At 38.0% G+C, this 17,745-nt stretch overlaps 1 protein-coding gene across 4 annotated transcripts in view; it reads left to right on the top strand.

The window, feature by feature from the left end:
• stim1b (stromal interaction molecule 1b) overlaps positions 1–17,745 on the top strand; it is a 40,240-nt gene that overhangs the window by 19,416 nt on the left and 3,079 nt on the right. For 2 of the 4 annotated variants that reach the window (XM_079846634.1, XM_079846633.1), the window contains exons 7-12: positions 5,132–5,306; positions 11,594–11,771; positions 12,296–12,463; positions 12,588–12,688; positions 14,737–14,972; positions 17,357–17,693. In XM_079846634.1, coding sequence (XP_079702760.1) covers positions 5,132–5,306; positions 11,594–11,771; positions 12,296–12,463; positions 12,588–12,688; positions 14,737–14,972; positions 17,357–17,693 — 1,195 coding nt within the window. Of the gene's footprint in view, positions 1–5,131; positions 5,307–11,593; positions 11,772–12,295; positions 12,464–12,587; positions 12,689–14,736; positions 14,973–15,162; positions 15,244–17,356; positions 17,694–17,745 lie in introns of all 4 variants that reach the window. The other 2 variants (XM_079846635.1, XM_079846636.1) reach the window with 2 other exon arrangements.

Below are 17,745 nucleotides of genomic sequence, written 5' to 3'. Positions count from 1 at the left end.
CTGTGTAATGCGATCTCACAGCGATTTCTATTTAACGTTGGTATCGTGCAAAATGTTTGTGTGTGTGTGTCATTCATGAAACGTAAATTTAGCTGCAGCCAATAGTGACTGCGCGACCCACCTCTTCCCAATCTGCGACCCACAAATGGGTCGCGACCCACAGTTTGAAAACCCCTGGTCTACACCAGTGCAAGTTTGTGAAAGCAGTTGTATCAACACTCTGGAAGGGGGATTGTTCTTTACAACCACCAATACTCCATTAATTTGCAGTTGAATGTCTATAATAATAGTATCAATATGTTGCATAACTACAGTCCTGTAATTCAGGTAACAGCTGGAAAAAAATGCTTTTTTCAAAAACCATTATCTAAATCTCGAAGATCGGATCGGATCGAATCGAATCGAATAATGATAATCGATTCAAGATCTTGAGAATCGGAATCGAATCGATTCTTGAAATTTGAATCGAAACCCAGCCCTATTATTTTACATTTCTGTACCTGAATACTGTAAGACTTACCTGAAAAACAGAAAGCACTGTTTATGTCATTTTTATCTTTGTTCTATTGTCTGTTTATGTATGCTTGTAATTAGTTTATTATCTTTTATGCAGATTCACTCCGCTACAAAATCACCCCAATCATTCTAGAATGATTCATTCTTTCCAAATAGAGCTAATCAAGTCATCTGGTGAAAAAATTAAATAAATTATAAAAAAAATAAGATTAAAATAAATAAACAAAGATTAGATTTCAATAACTGATTATTAAAATAAGTAAATACATATCAAATAAATAAAAAAACTATTAAAATAAATAAAACAACAAATGAGTACATTTTAGATTAAAATAAATAAACAAAAAATGTATTTAAATAAATATTTATTAAAATAAGCAAATGAACAAACAAATAAAAATGTATTAAAATAATAAAATAAACAAATAAATAAAATTTAGATTAAAATAATTAAGTAAATATACATAAAGAAATTAAAAAATAAATATAGATGAGTAGAAGATTACCATTAAATTGTAATAACATTGTAACTTAATGGAAAAAATATGTATTTCCCAAAACATATTTAGACATATTTATAATATTACATTTTCACAGTATAAAGTGGGTCTTTATTCAAGAAATGTCCCTCACATAAGAATGATCATATTTGTAGTATACATGGCATCTAAGAGATTCAAAACCCTTGCTCTGAGAGATTGCTGGGTGATAGATATTTGTTTAAAAATATTTGAATTTTTTTTAGAGCCTTTATGTTATTGGCTAAAAATATTTGTCAAAAATTTGTTGGAGCCTTAATGTTATTCTAAAGTCATATTAATTGAAGGTACTTGGTGTAATCACTGTGTAGACCAGTGCGTCTGTGAATTGTCTGGTCTGTCGTCTGATTGGTTGATCCCCCCTGGTTCCAGATTCCGTCTGGAGTTTCTTAATAATCTCAGCTATGGCAGTTATTTGCCTCTCCGGTCGCTGTTTATACTGTCCGCAGTAGAAGGTTCTTCACTGTTCTAGACAATCTTACTATAGAATCTTATGGTGTTGCATTACTAATGGAAAATATGTGTATATGTACAGTTTTCAACCTCAGCACTTAAACAGGAAGAAATGAGAACACTGCGCCTTCCAGTGTCCTTAGACTTGGTGAAAGATTATGTGTGCAAACAAAACACTCCTTTATATACACTCTAAGAGCTCTTTTATCCAAACACTAGTGCAGTTATTGAAAAGGAAATCCAGATGGAAGTTTATATGCAAGCCTCAGTAAACCCACATCAGATTTAACCTGATCCCAAATCAAGCTGGTTAAGATGGGGGCGCGTCAAGGTTTAGGGATTCAACAACATCCCCTCACAAATATTTTGGCACCTCTTGATGTGCCGTCACCTGCCATGTTCCTGAGCAGGATGTGAGCAGCGAAATCGTAGATGGAAATAGCACTCACTAATCCAGTTATCCAGATCCTCCCATTACGCAGCTGATGCCGCCACCTTTGTGGGAAACACCGCTCTGGACTCACTTACTGTTATCATTGCTGCCCTCCAATGCAAAACAGATGAAGGCTACATTCATCCGGATACATTTGAAAACAGCATTTCGCTTCAAATCTCTGTCCACACTAGTGTTTTCAATAGTTTTATAAAAGTTGCTCGTCCACATTGAAATGCTGGAAAGTGCATAAAATGTAATAAAAGTCATCTTTGCTGGGATGTAATATTAAGACTGTACAAAGTAACATTTTTAAAACAATATAACCATAGATATCTATGAGTACAATATGCGTCACATGAATAAACATGTCAAACATGTAGAATACCTCAGTTTTCTCAGTCCACACTTCAACGCAAAAACTGTATTTTTAATATATCCATTTGAAAGAGTGTTTTCAAAAAGCTCTGTTTTCACTGGACTAATACACTATCTGTCCACTACTAACAGAGGGCGAAAAAAATGTGCTTTCAAATGTATCCGGATAAAAGTAGACGTTGCATAAGACAGATGTGACAGAACTACTGATGTGTATTCATACATCTGCATGGTTAGATCCAAACTGGGAGCTTTTTCTCACTTCTGGGACTTTTTCTAAGTAGATTACTACTTGTTTGTTTTAACTTCTTGCTAAAAGCGGTATGTGTGTGTGTTTTATGTCACAGTGTTGTGCAACCCTCACATATGTTAGGCTGGAGTTGTAGAGAGAGGAAGACCCTGATTTGATGTATAACCCCTGCCAAAAAATCCTTGGCTCTTTTTCATTTACCTTCCTCATACTCTTGGGCTTGTGATTTTGTTAGTTTATAGAAAGTCAAGTCAGTCTACATTGCACGTCCCGGTGAAATCAATCTGGTTTAAAAATAATATTCCAGTTTTATTTGTTGTATTTAGCCACAATATATATTAATCAACATGATGAAAGCATCTTCAACCCATCAGTCAAATACTTTAACTGTTTTATTTCAGTCTGAAAAACAACATTGGAAATGGTTGTTAAGAGAAGATTGCAGACATAAGCATTGGAAAGAAAACATTAATTTGCTTTTGCCATGTCGGGGTCAGCTGGGGTGACAGATGGAATGTGTGTTGAAAAAGAGTCATAATTCTCACATGACATCACTGTATTTAGAGTATGTGATACGCTAGTTTATATTACAGCACTATGTACATTCATTCACTACCGTTCATAAGTTTCATAAAATACTGAAATTTTACAAATGTGACGCTTTGAGCGCTGTTGAGCGGAATCGTAAACGCCTTCTGATTGCCCATTGTACTCACGCGCTCATCGGATATGTCTGTGATTGGTTACAATGATCAGTGCTTCAAAAATATGTTGTAAATATACATCAGTGACGCTCTTCATACACACAGGAGCGTTTGAAAGCAGGCGTCTATCCGCGGACCGGTCTGCTGATAGACGCCTGTTTGTGCTTCAAAACGCTCCCGCTCCCGTTTGTTAAAACACTTTCAAACACTTCCGTTCGTTGATCATTGTACACATTGATGAACACCATGGCCAATCAGAAGTGTTCACGATTCTGCTCAACAGCGCTCAAAGCGTCACAATTTTAAAATTTCAGTATCGAATTGGTAACGAAGTCGGTACTTTTTGACAACTCTATTGGGGTCAGTAAGATTTTTTTTTTTTTTTTTTTTTTTTTTTTTTGAAAGAAATTAATCATATATAATGTTATAAAAGATGTCTCTTTTAAATAAATGCTGTTCTTTTGAACTTTTTATTCATCAAATCATCATGGTTTTTACAAAAAAATATATAACACTGAATATGACACTGAAGACTGGAGGAATGATGCTGAAAATTCAGCTTGGCCATCACAGGAATAAATTACATTTTAAAATATATTCAATCAAACAGCAGTTCTTTAAAATGATAATAATATTTCACAATAATTCGTCTTACTGTATTTTCGATCAAATAAGTGCGGTGCCCTTGATACAGAGTAATTACTTAATTAATTACTTAGTAATAGACTTTGTAATAACATGTAACAAGATGTACTTAACATGTAACTAAGTTATGGAACAGCCTATACTTACAGATTGTAATTACGCACATGTAATAGGCAGCTACTGTTACACATGTGTAACAAGCCGAGTCTGTTACATACGTGTTACGGACTTGGTACACTGTAATTATGTAAGAAAGTACTTAGTATAACACAATGTAACAACAAGTACTTAAATATGTTAGGCTACTACGGTCTGCAGTTACACATGGTAAATGTGTATGTTCTGTAGCATTACTTGTATGTAACATAAAATAAAGTGTATCAAGATTGTACTTAAGTGCACTTCCTGTGTATCTACATATGTTATCCATCTGAATTAACCCACTAGTTCATAGCTTAAATGCATGCAGTAATTTCCTAATTACATTGCAATTACAAAATATTACACAGGTATAAGCTACGTAAAATAAAGTGTATCAAGAATGTACTTAAGTGTACTTTGTGTATACATACCTTATCCATCTCTGCCTTAGTTTGATTTAACTCACTAGTTCACAGCTTAAATGCATGCAGTAGTTTCCTAATTACATTGTAATTACATAATATTACACAGGTATAAGCTACGTAAAATAAAGTGTATCAAGAATGTACTTAAGTGTACTTCATGTGTATCTATAAACCTTATCCAACTCGGCTTGTTACACATGTGTAACAGTAGCTGCCTATTACATGTGTGTAATTACAATCTGTAAGTGGGCAATTCCACGCAAAACTGTCACATCCATAACGCCAACACAATGCCATGGTATTTAGTTGGCGTTATGGATGTGACAGTTTTGCGCGGAATTGCCCAAGTACAGGCTGTTCCATAACTTAGTTACATGTTAAGTACATTTTGTTACATGTTATTACAACGTCTATTACTAAGTACCTATTTAAGTAATTACTCTGTATCAAGGGCACCGTAAAATAAAGTGTTACCGAGACTTCTTTACGACTCCAAACTTTTAAACGGTAGTGTACATGCCAAAGGCACAGATTATAGAAATACATTTTAATCTAATATAATCCATCGATATATAATACATCGTAATTTTGGGGTGAACCCTGCCTTTTATTGTTACTCAAGTGTTGTTTTTTGTTCTTGTTGGCAGAGGGAGACAGTCACTTGAAGGACTTGATGCTGGTGGTGTCTATCGTGATTGGAGTGGGGGGCTGCTGGTTCGCCTACATACAGAACCGAAATTCTAGGGACCACGTGGGCAAGATGATAAAGGACCTAGAAGGCCTTCAGAGAGCTGAGCAGAGCCTCCTGGACCTGCAGCAGAAGTAAGCACTCAGTTTGTATAAATGAACAGAAAACACACTAGCAGGCTGGAAAGGCTTTAAAGTGGAAATGTGATGCTTATATTTCTTGATGCACAGTTTTTTGTGAAGCAGGACTACTTTTCTAGGTGGAGGAACGTCTGGTTGTAAGTTAGCAATGCAATTCCTGTTGTTGGAGTTTGAAGAACTCAGCTGCATTGTGAACAGTTTTTCATGGATAGTTACATCACACCCCAAGCAAAAGAAAAAACCCAAAGTTCACTTTTTAGCTGGTCATGAAATATATTTAAAGAAGTTAGAACAAACGGGATTGTTAAAGGGATAGTTCACTTTGAAATTAAATTTTGGTATGTTTTAGCTTACCTGAAGGGCATCCAAGATGTAGGTGTCTTTTTTTCCGCAGTAGTTTCAATTTTGATATTTTTAGGTCAAACCGTTCTTGTCTGTCAGTCATATCATGCAGGTCTATGGTCACCCCCTCAAAGAGCATGCACAGAGTCCAAATTAAAACAATTCCCCATCGACCAAATTAAACAATTCCCCATCGTAAGTACACATTGATGGCCTAAGACACGAAACGAGCGGTTTGTGTGAGAAAACGAACAGTATTTATATCGTTTTTACCTTTTGTAGACAGCCACGTCCAAGTGATCTGAAGGCTAGGGTGCTTCCTATTGTGTGACGAGTGATCTGAAGTGATCCGAGTGATCTGAAGGCTAGGGCGCTTCCTATTGCGCTTCCTGAAGTGATCCGAGTGATCTGAAGGCGCGGGCGCTTCCTATTGTGTGACGTGGGCGCAGACTGGTGCATAGATATATATACACTAGATGCCGCCTCGTTCCAATGAACTGCCGTAGCCAAGGCGGCATCTATTGTATATATCTATGCACCAGTCTGCGCACACGTCACACAATAGGAAGCGCCCGCGCCTTCAGATCACTCGGACCTGCATGATATGACTGTCAGACAAGAACGGTTTGACCTAAAAATATCAAAATTGAAACTACTGCGGAAAAAAAGACACCTACATCTTGGATGCCCTTTAGGTACGCTAAAACATACCAAAATTTAATTTCAAAGTGAACTATCCCTTTAAGCGATTCAGCTCTAGTCTCATGCTAACTCATGCTTAGTTAGCATGAGTATACTTTCCAAAAAGATAACGATTTTTTTCTCTTTGCTCTTTGTTACCGTTAACAAATCTCTCATCCGTTTATACACACTGAAGGATGAATATGAATTATGGCCTGGGGTAATTGACAGCATGCCACACATCAGGTTGGAAATAACCTGGAAAATACATTTATTACTCATTCAAAGTGCAGTTTAGTCTGGTTATTCAATTTGGAGCAGTTATACTTATTAGTATATTCAAACTATTATTTTTATTTGAAATGCTAGACAGTTCCAGACATGGCAAAGATACAGGATAGAGGATTTGAGAAGGTGACATATCTTTCATCACGTTTAGCTTACAGCACAGGAGGCTACGTCACTTTTTTAATAGCATGATTCATCAGAGAATTATATTCCATTAGCATGCAGCAGCCTTCCGTTACGCTAATTAGCACTAATGCATATTACTTAATACTTTATCTACATTATTCCTACGCCCCATGACGCTTTGCGCAAATTATGGGTGTAACTTCCGTTAAGCTGTAAACAATCAGTGAAAGACTAGCCATATGGATGCAATAATATATATATTTTAAACTGTGTACAATGACATTACATTATTCTACTCACCCTTCAACCATTGAACATTAAAAGGACATTTAAACGTGTAAAAGCATCAACAAGGTACTTTCAACAGACCATGAATAACCCCAAAAGCGTGAATCTTTCCACAGCAAAATCAGACGATTAAATATCACTGTGGTAACATAAGTTTTTTTATTTAATTCAGCATTTCGTGATACTATTTCAAAGTGATTTCAGTCACTTTGACAGATAATAAATTGGAATTAGCTGTGAAAACAAACCTGGAAAGAGACGTGAGGATTTGGGGAGAAAAAAAGAGAGATTCTTCGTGCATTCCAGTGAATTATTAATGGCATATCGTAAATTAAATCGGGAGAACAGACCACAAATGTGCAGTATATGTTGACCTTTTTCATACTATTACAGCGGAATGCAAAAGGAAAAAAAGAAAATAATCATGAGGAAAAGAATGCAGTGACTGAAAATAGCTCTTGCCATAGATATTCTTGTTATAACATGTCACGTTAAAATTCCAAGTGTTACGTTGTTCTCATGTTATTCTTAAATAAAGCATGAAAGAAAACTGATAGCTCATTGAGTCAAACTGGCGGATAACCTTTATTTGTAGGGCAACCTCATGATTTGAAATGATTCGTTTCAGTCTTTTTGAATGGAAGTTCCCCAAACCGGAAGAATAAGGTGTGGATACTTCCTAATTTTAGTTTACTTTATTACACAGCTCTCTGTAATATTTGATTCTGATTTGTATTTCACAGAATAATTCTGTCAGACGTTTTTGTATGACCAAAAATGGTACATATTGGGCGCTAGTCGTAATTAGATAAATAATACTTGAAGAAAAGTTCATGCTTTATTGAAATACTAACGTTAACATACAGAAGACATGCTTATCACATCTAAAGGGTCCTGAAATGAATGTGAAATGCAACAATGTCAGTCAGATCTACACTAATTTGCTATTTAAAGACAAAAAGAGTCATTTGTCTGTCTGGTGGAAATGTTTTCATTTCCTACTATCTTTGTTCAGGTCAAAAGACTCTTGCAGGGTGATGCAAGCATCCTTTAAAATTCCTTAAATGGCAAAAGGACGGGCAGTGCTGAATCCTGCTTGGAGTGTTTCAGACAATCGCACTATCATGCCGTATGCTCAGTTCGGCTGGCGCCCGCTGCGCTGAGGCAGAACAGAGAACGTGTCTCTGTCTTTTTTCAGAGGTCAGAGGTCTGGGAGAAGATCATGATTCAAACATCCTTTCTTTACGGTGCATTAATTTAAAGCAATGGCCTTATAAGGAGAGAGGTGCAGTTTGGTGATCTATATTAGTTTACTCAAGGAAAAAGCTGTAGCGGAGGAATGTTTGTTGAGTGTAATGTGATTAAGTCACTGTGTAAGTATGGCCGGTGTAACAGCAGCCATGGGTCTGAGTGTGTGGCATTTCTGTCATGTCCTTCACTCTAAATCCCGTTTGGAACAGAGATCAGGACACCTCGTTTCCACTTTGATCCTCACTACGTCTGTCCCTGTGTGATGCAACTGGAGTTTCTGTCTGTCTGTCTGTCTGTCTGTCTGTCTGTCTGTCTGTCTGTCTGTATGTTTGTCTATCTGTCTTTCTGTCTAACGTTCTGTCTATCTGTGTGTATATCTGCATTTTTGTATATATTTATCTTTGTCTTTGTATGTGTGTCTAAATATATCTCTGTCTATGTATGTTTGTCTATATTTATCTCTGTCTATGTATGTTTGTCTGTATCTGTCGGTCTAACTTTCTGTCTGTTTGTGTCTATGTCTGTATGTTTGTCTATATCTGTTTGTCTATGTATGTCTGTCTGTCTAACATTATATCTATCTGTCTGTCTGTTTCTCTATATCTATTAGAGCCCTGCACGGGCCTCAAATCTAGGCCTGAGCCCGGCCCTGGCCCGAGACGCTCAGGCCCTAGCCCGACCCGTGTCCGACAGCTCATCAGAATTATCAGCCCGAGTCCGACCCGAGCCCGTTTTTTCTTTTCTTTTTTTTTCACAGCGGCAGCCTGCCCTATTTGCAGCCATTAAAATATGTCCATTTTGTTAGTTATGTTTCTTTTCTTTTCATTTCTTTATTAAGTTAATTTAGACAAATGTTTGGAGCATTTAAAAAAAAAAAAATGATGACCAAGCAAGCCGAGCCAACAGCGAGTTTGATCAATTTAGCCTCTCAAATCAACGCTAATACTAATAAAATCCATTGATATAAAACACTTCAAGCATATCACACAGACAGTTAGTTTAATAAATGTTTATTTATTAAACCACATTGAGTAAAACAACATTTTTTGAAATACTGAGGCAGGCTCAGGCTGCTCGCAACAGCGCTCGCAAACGAAATGAGCAATAGCCAATCTAAACAAATTAAATAAAATAAATCAAAAACAAACTTGCAGGTTATCTTACCTCAAAAATGCACCACAGAACATGGCCATTCTTTTTTCCAGTAGTTTCCAACAGTTAAACGAAAATAAAGTCCAATCAAACGAAAAGTTAGAACAGTCTCTTACAGAGCATCGTGGAGAAAAAGAATAGCATCCACAGTGGAAGATTTTAACCCAGTCCTCTCTTCTATCACTCTGCGATTTTTCTCTTAATATTCTCCATTATTTGCACATGAGGTGAATCGTTGGTTGCGCTGACGGGAAACCTTCTGTGTGCGTGAGACTGTCATGTCAATCATATGTCAGTGTAATTATAAGATTATGAAAGTTATGAGTTATTAAATGTCTTTCTATGTTTGTTTTTCTATCGTCGACGTCAACTTCTCATATTTTTTTAATTAATGTCTAAAAATATAAAAAGAAGGATAACCAAAAAAAGGCCCGAGGCCCGGCCCGCATGTGAACTATGACGTGAAAATTGTCCCGAAGCCCGGCCCTAGGGGCGTAAAAAAGTCGGGGCCCGTCGGGCTCGGGCTGAAATACAGGGCTTTAATATCTGTCTGTCTGTGTCTATGTTTGTCTGTCTGTCTAACGTTCTGTCTGTCTGTGTCTGTATGTTTGTCTATATCTGTCTGTCTAACGTTCTCTCTCTTTCTGTGTCTGTATGTTTGTCTATATATGTGCTTGTCTGTTAAGTTTTTTTTAATTTATGAACTTTTTTATTTGTTCTCTGCTGTTCATTTCCTTCCTTTTCATTTATCTTCTGCTTCCCTTCCCAGTTATGAGTGAGTAACATTCTGCCTTGGCCACTGTCGTATCATTGACAGTTTGATTTATGGCTTACTTCCTGTTTGAACATGGACTACGTCAGCACGAGAGAAGGCTGCCACGTGCTTTAGCTGAAAGCCTAGGAAAGATCACATTGTGTGATATCACGGTTGCACTTTATTTAACAGTGTGTGCACTAACATGTACTTACAGTGTACTTAACTAAGAAAGTACTGGTAATATAATGTAACTACATGGGTTAAGGTTAGGTTTAGGGGTAGGTTCAGGGTTAGTACCTTGTTATAGCCCAGTTATAATAATAATAATAATAATAAGTACATACTATGTACATGGGGAACAGGACTGTAAAATAATGTGCTACCAATTTCACAGATACGTATGTCAAGCAAAACTGATTTTAATTATTTTAAATGGAATCGAAGACCTTTTGTCAACATGGAACCACATTAGCCACATGAACACAACTAAATTTAGCCATCCTCCATGACCCAGAATCTCTAAACGGTCTTCCCCTATATAGCTGGGAGGATGCATTTCCCTTTAAATTTGTAAGGAGTTTTTACCACAGAATTACCACATCGAACAGGCCACATCTTGTTCAACTGTCTTTTCATGAGGAGGAAGAGGTGTGGTAGAGTCTTGCAGATCCAGTTCCCTTTTCATGTTGACGCAATTCTCCAGAGCTCCACCTGCTGGTGACTGAGGGGATATTATAGATATATATGAACTGTTTGTTAAAGGGGTGGTTGATTATGATTTCACTTTTCTAATCTTAGTTAGTGTGTAATGTTGCTGTTTGAGCATAAACAACATCTGCAAAGTTACAACGCTCAAAGTTCAAAGCAAAGGGAGATATTTTCTTTTAAAGAAATAGCTTTTTAAGGACTACAACAAACGGCTGGTAGGGACTACACAAGCTTCCTCCCGGGTTAGTGACATCACCAACCTTATAATTTACATAAACCCCGCCCACAGAACACGATTTATGGATTATCATGACAGAATATGCTAATCAATGACTAGAAGATAACTACACATCATCTACATAAATTCATCAACTAACCATTCAGAAATGTCCTGTTGCATTCTACATGTTGTCACTTCTTCTTGAGTCTCTCCATCATTGTCCGACGCCAGTTTGAACATGAAAGGCTAAAAGTTTTTGCAATTTTCAGTGCATGTATGTGTGAGTGCAAGCTCTTGTAGCTCCGCCCACTGTGCCGGGAGCAGCAGCTCATTTGCATTTAATGGGACACACCCAAAGCGTTTTTGCAGAGACTTATTTTACATCTTGTGAAAAGGGCATTATACCACCCTTTTAAGTAACGAGTCAACAGTGGTGCAGCTTGAGATTGATAATGTGTTTGTGTTCAGGTTGCAGATCGCACAGGAAGAGCACCACTCAGTGGAGGTGGAGAAGGTCAATCTGGAGCGGCAGATGAAAAGGGAGATTGACGAAGCCAAGCAAGAGGCGCAGAGACTGCGAGAACTACGTGAGGGAACTGAGAACGAGTTGAGCAGACAGACATATGCAGAGCAGGAGCTGGAACAGGTATGAGAAGTTTTTTTTTTTTTAACTCTTATCAAAACTATATACGGTATATCTATATCTATCTATCTATCTATCTATCTATATCTATATATATATTATAAATGACAATTCATTTAAACATATAGCATTTATAAAAGAAGTAAAGTAAATAAAATAGATTTATAAGATAAAACATAAAATAAAATAGTAAAATTAGCTATTATTAGAATGCAAAATATTGCAGAAAGTCAAAATTGTAAAGTTATCCTTTATAAGTGTAGTAACTCCCCTGAATGTATTTCATTGTGTTTATTTCAAGAGGGTGTTTTTTTCCTTTTTTCTATCAATCTTCCAAACCCTAATAAAATAATGGCATGTTTATGCCTCTTTTCATCATTCGCTCATCAGCAATGTTTGGAAACCCTTGTAGTCTCCCTCAAATTCACCTTACAGATGTCCCATCACCATGGGAACTGCTGAAGAGGTTTCCCTCATCAAAACTCTGAAATGCAGCCAATATTCATGAGCGTGTGTGTTTGTTTTAGGTGCGAATGGCTCTAAAGAAGGCCGAGAGGGAGCTGGAGTTGAGGAGCGGCTGGTCTCCTCCTGAAGCTCTGCAGAAGTGGCTGCAGCTCACACACGAGGTGGAGGTGCAGTACTACAACATTAAGAAACAGAATGCGGAAAAACAGCTCATAGTGGCTAAAGAAGGGGTAAGATGGTCACATACTCACAAAATGACAAGCTTTAACTGAATATTAAATCTGTTTTGCTTGTTCAGCTAGCTTAGCATCCAGGTATTGCTTGTTAACTATGAAGTTGTGACCACCATAACAGGCAGAAAAGATCAAGAAGAAGAGAGGAACTCTTTTTGGGACGTTCCACTTGGCCCACAGCCCTTCACTGGATGATGTTGATCACAAAATCCTGTCAGCCAGGTGAGTCGCCATTTTGAGAAAACTCTTGGGAAGCTTGGGGGTCCATTTTTCTTAGGGGCCATTCACACAGAAGACGTTTTTTTTGTGTGTGGTAAGGAGTATGGGGGGGTGAACGCAGGGTCTAGAGCAGAGCTATTCAATTTGCGGCCCATAGGTCAAATCTGGCCCGCCAATCATCTTCATCCAGCCGGAGGGCACACAGAGTACATACAGGTCACACATGCGCCTTGAATTCTTTTTTTACTAAGTAATTTGCCCACAAGGGGGCAACACTGGCTCGGGCGGATGTTGCACAGTCGAAAAAGAAAATGAAGAGACAGAACAACAACAACAAGCTACCAAAGACGTTGACAAGCGTTTGTGAGAGGTTTAAGAGATAGCTGCAACTTTAGTTTAAAAGAGTACGAAGACATTGGCATCTGTCATAACTTCTGGAGAGAAATGGCGCAGACACTGGACAAAGATGAAACGTTCTGCTGCTCATGTGTCGTCTCATGTGTACTTTGGGCTTAATGCAAGTTCAGAGCAGGTGCGTATTAAACAGCGCTGCGACATCCAGTGAGAATCATTTAAATTCGACACACACATCTTTGTCACAAAACACAAATCACTCGATTAAACTAGATTACAGCCTCTACATTCCTGACAAGACTGACGAGGAAAACAGGAGAAAAATTTGTCATGAATGACAAGTTAGTACACTTTTAAAATCATCATCCTTACAAACATTTGACATGTCTGTAATACTGTAGTAACACTGTGTAACAGTACACCATGGTGGTGTACAATAGTAACCATAGTGTTTTGGCAGAAATGTAGTATATTCATATTGAATACTGTTATTAAAGGGATAGTTCACCCAAAAATTTAAATTAGCCCATGATTTGCTCGCCCTCAAGTCGTCCTGGGTGTATATGAGTTATATTAAAAAATGTCCTGGCTCTTCCTAGCTTTATAATGGCAGTGAATTTTTGTTTCTGTTTTGAAGTCCATAAAAGTGCATCCATCCATCATAAAAGTGCTCCACACAGCTCCGGGGGGTTAATAAAGACCTTCTGAAGCGAAGTGATGCGTTTGTGTAAGAATAATATCCATATTTAAAACTTTATAAAATAACTAGTTTCTGGCCAAACGAACATACGGATTCCATTAAGTGTAAAGCGCAACTTATGTGAGTAATGCGACGTACTGCTGATATTTACGCTATGCCATGACGCACTACGCTACTTCCGACATCACAAGTTGCGCTTTAGGCGTAAGTAGACTCACGTTTGGCCGGAAGCTAGAATTTTACTTTGTAACGTGTTAAATATGAATATTTTTCTTTATTAACCCCCCGGAGCTGTGTGGAGCACTTTTATGATGGATGGATGCACTTTTATGGACTTCAAAACAGAAACAGCAATTCACTGCCATTATAAAGCTTGGAGGAGTCAGGACATTTTTTAATGTAACTCCGATTGTATTCGTCTGAAAGAAGAATGTCATATACATCTAGGATGACTTGAGGGTGAGTAAATCATGAGTTAATTTTCATTTTTGGGTGAACTATCCCTTTAATATAGTCATGTATATTGTATTTAATTTATTAGAGGAGTAAGGGTATAAAATAAATTTAGTTTAAACTGTTGAAGTTTCTTTGAGTGTTGGTATAGTGGTTACCAACTTAGTCGGACGCACTGTCAAAATATGTTAATTTAATCCAATAAAACATAGATGAAATGAAATCTAAGTGCAATGGTTAAACACGTCCATATAGTGCAAGTTTACATAGAAAAACAATGGAAAAGAAGTGCAGTGAATTTAAACAAAAATGTGTTTCTTTGCGAATGGCCCCTTAGTGTGATTAACTTTTTAATAATCTGAAGAACCTTTTTCAACTATGAAGACTATGATTTCTTTTGTGCAATGGAAAGGTTCCATGGATATTTTAAGGTTTTTCATGGAACCATATGTGCCAATAAAGAACCTTTTTATTTTATGTATTATTTATTGAGTATACAGCAACGAAACTAAGCCTCACCTCTCTTTCTCTCTCACTTCGGCAGACAGGCTCTGGGAGAAGTGACCACTGCTCTGAGAGAAAAGCTCCATCGGTGGCAGCAAATTGAGATTCTGACCGGCTATAATATTGTCAATAACCCTGGCATGTCGTCTCTGGCCTCTGCCCTCAACCTGGACCCTGCTTTCCTGGGCATCCGCTCTGCCACACCCCAACACCTGCTGTTCTCCGATGACCTAGACGACATGGACGAGGACATACTTTCCCCAGGAACCCTGCAATGTGAGTTCATCAAGCACACAAGTGTGGTACAATGAGTCAAATCCGATCATATTCATCTGTGTCCAAATTTAAAGCTCCTCAGTCGCCTATAACCTTTTTAAAATGAGTTTTCTAACCCTAATACTTGGCAATTAAGCTTTCCGTTGAGCTCTGCCTTTTGTGGTGTGATATCATTGGCTAATGTCCGCAGATGCCGCCTGGCAGATGGATCGGCGAGTGAGCGACCTTTGGCCCATGGCCGTCGAGAGCCAATCGCCGTGGAAACAATCTGGTTGGCAGCATCCCCTTTATTCTCTCAGCCAATGCTGACACAAAGCAAACACTTCTATTTCCCTTCCACTGGCCAATTAAAACTTTTAAACTTGAACTTTTAGATGGAATTTGTATTTACAGCTCTCAAAAAAAACTGAATTCTTTATTAGACTTTCGAAATGCAGATGTGGAATCAGTGCTGCTGTTAATATTCCTTTTAAATGTGGATAAACTCCAGAGCATGGAGTTTCTAATTCATAATGTCCAGGCTTGGTCTATTATGAATTAGAAGCCACTGATTCCATGTTTGCACTGATTTAAACTTAACAGTTTTAAGGTGGGGTCACATTTACTGTTGTTCGGCGAATTTTTGCTAAATGCTTTCATTACAATTGGAATCCACGCAATCAGAAATTGTGTTTGCGAAAGATTTCCCAGCACAGATTTCCCAACGGGTTCAGGTTGTTCACGGGAATTCTCCGTGATGACCACCAGAAAGTTGCTTATTTTGAAAGTGACTTCTGTGTGAGCTGTGCTTCATGCTGTTGACAATAGATCTTTTATTCCTGCGAAATTATGCCAAAATGTGACCACACTTTTTATATTGAAAATGATGCCACAAAGCAATGCTCTATTGGTAGCGCACAAGCTAGCTAACTCAAAGCTTTCTTTTTTATTATATATATGGGCTTTTCACACTGAAATTGTTAACCTTGGGTTATTTCTAACATTTGTTCTGTGATGCTGGGTTTTTAGGTTAGTCATTCACAATATGTCTCTAACGCAGCATCTTAATGTTAGCATTGCAAAAGCTAACTTGGGGTTATTGCTTACCCCCTTTTTACAACCCCACCTTTTTGTTAAACTAAAGTTAAAAGTGGCCTTAATCTCGGGTTAAAAGAAAGATGGTAACCCAGTGTTAAGCGCAGAGTGCAAAGCCTATATTTAAACTTATTAGACGGCTCTTTGGAATATTCTGATTGGACGATGGCAATATTCTGCGCATAAACATTTTGTAAATTGTCTGTTAAACTGTATTGGCTGTTGTCGCAAGCAGACAATGGGTCTCATTCACTAACCTAGTATGCATGCAAATTTGTGCATGAAATCTGCAGAATCATGATTGATCAAAATCTTTCATACTAAAATTTATTTTAGATTTATTGAAAAAAGTAGGAACAACTGAAACCACATGTGCGCAACAGATCTTGGTGGGTTTATAAATATGTTAAGATGAAATAGAAATGATTTGTGCATGTTTTATGCAAATTACTAACCTCGGTATGCAGTCGTTTATTAGAATACTAGGTTAAGAACAAATTCATGCTCATATGCACTTGTTGTGGATTAGACATATATGTTTTGTAAAAACTTCTGTGCATAAATACAATCCACTCGTTATTGGTGAATGAGACCCAGCATCCTACTTGCTGTGGTAATTTAATGTCTTTCAAATCACTCCATGGTCTTCTGACAAAACAATTAGACCAAACAATATTTCATATCCATTTATTCGCTAAGTAGCCGTGTAATAAGCTGGATAATGTACAGTCAGACGGTCATTATCCATCTTAAACGTTTCCATGATTCATACAACTAACCAAGAGCTGCATCTCTGCAGTATTTTGGTGTAGGCTGGAAACCGTGTATTCGTCATCGTACATTTTTTGTGGACACTGATCTTCTTTGCACTGCGGCCTTGCAATGCTTTCACACTTTTATATGTTCACTTCCTGTGCCACGTTATCAGCTCTGTTTCCTCCCCAGCTCTGTTTTCCTTCATTAACCACAGTTAATGTGGTCAATCATCATCACGCATGCTCCTTCCAGCTGGAACTTTCAAAATGTGTTTCAGTCATGTGTTTGAAGTGTGGTCAATCTTTTGCATTAAAGACTGGTGTGATGGTTCCTACATGTATGTTCTCAAGTTCCCCTTCATCAACATCATAGCACAATATCTCATATTATACCAGATATCATTTAGCACTATAGCTTAGAGCTTCACATGTAATCCTCTAGTTGTCATGACTTATTGAATACTGTTTCCAGGTTTTTTCTCCCATGTACATTCAGTATCTCACAGAGACTGGATAATTTGAATGACTAACATCTGTGTGTGTGCCTCTCCTCAGCTCCCAGCCTGGCGTCCCTGCGGCCCCGTCACGGAGACCCCACGCTGAACCTGAGCTCACAGAGGTTGGTAGAGGGCAGTGAGAGTGAATCCGGGCCCCTGTGGCCCCTCGGCCGACCTTATGTGCGTCAGACTCGCAGCCACTCCATCAGTCACACAGAGTTTCTCCCTGTGCCTTCACTCTCTTCCTCTCTGTCTCATCCCTCCATCGTCTCTTCCTCGCGCTTTGCTGCGCTTCAGTACCGTTCCTCATACTTCACGTCACTGGAGGCGGTCTCAGGTCTGCCGCCAACAGGGTTCACCGGTTCATGCAGCGATCAGGGAACTGAAAGCATCGGGTACCACACACACAGTTTGCTGTGTACACACACGGCATGTGTGTAGGGTGTC

The sequence above is a fragment of the Squalius cephalus genome (assembly GCF_949319135.1).
Source record: "Squalius cephalus genome assembly, chromosome: 17".
Taxonomy (NCBI): domain Eukaryota; kingdom Metazoa; phylum Chordata; class Actinopteri; order Cypriniformes; family Leuciscidae; genus Squalius; species Squalius cephalus.
This window is presented reverse-complemented; position numbering and strand designations above follow the sequence as displayed.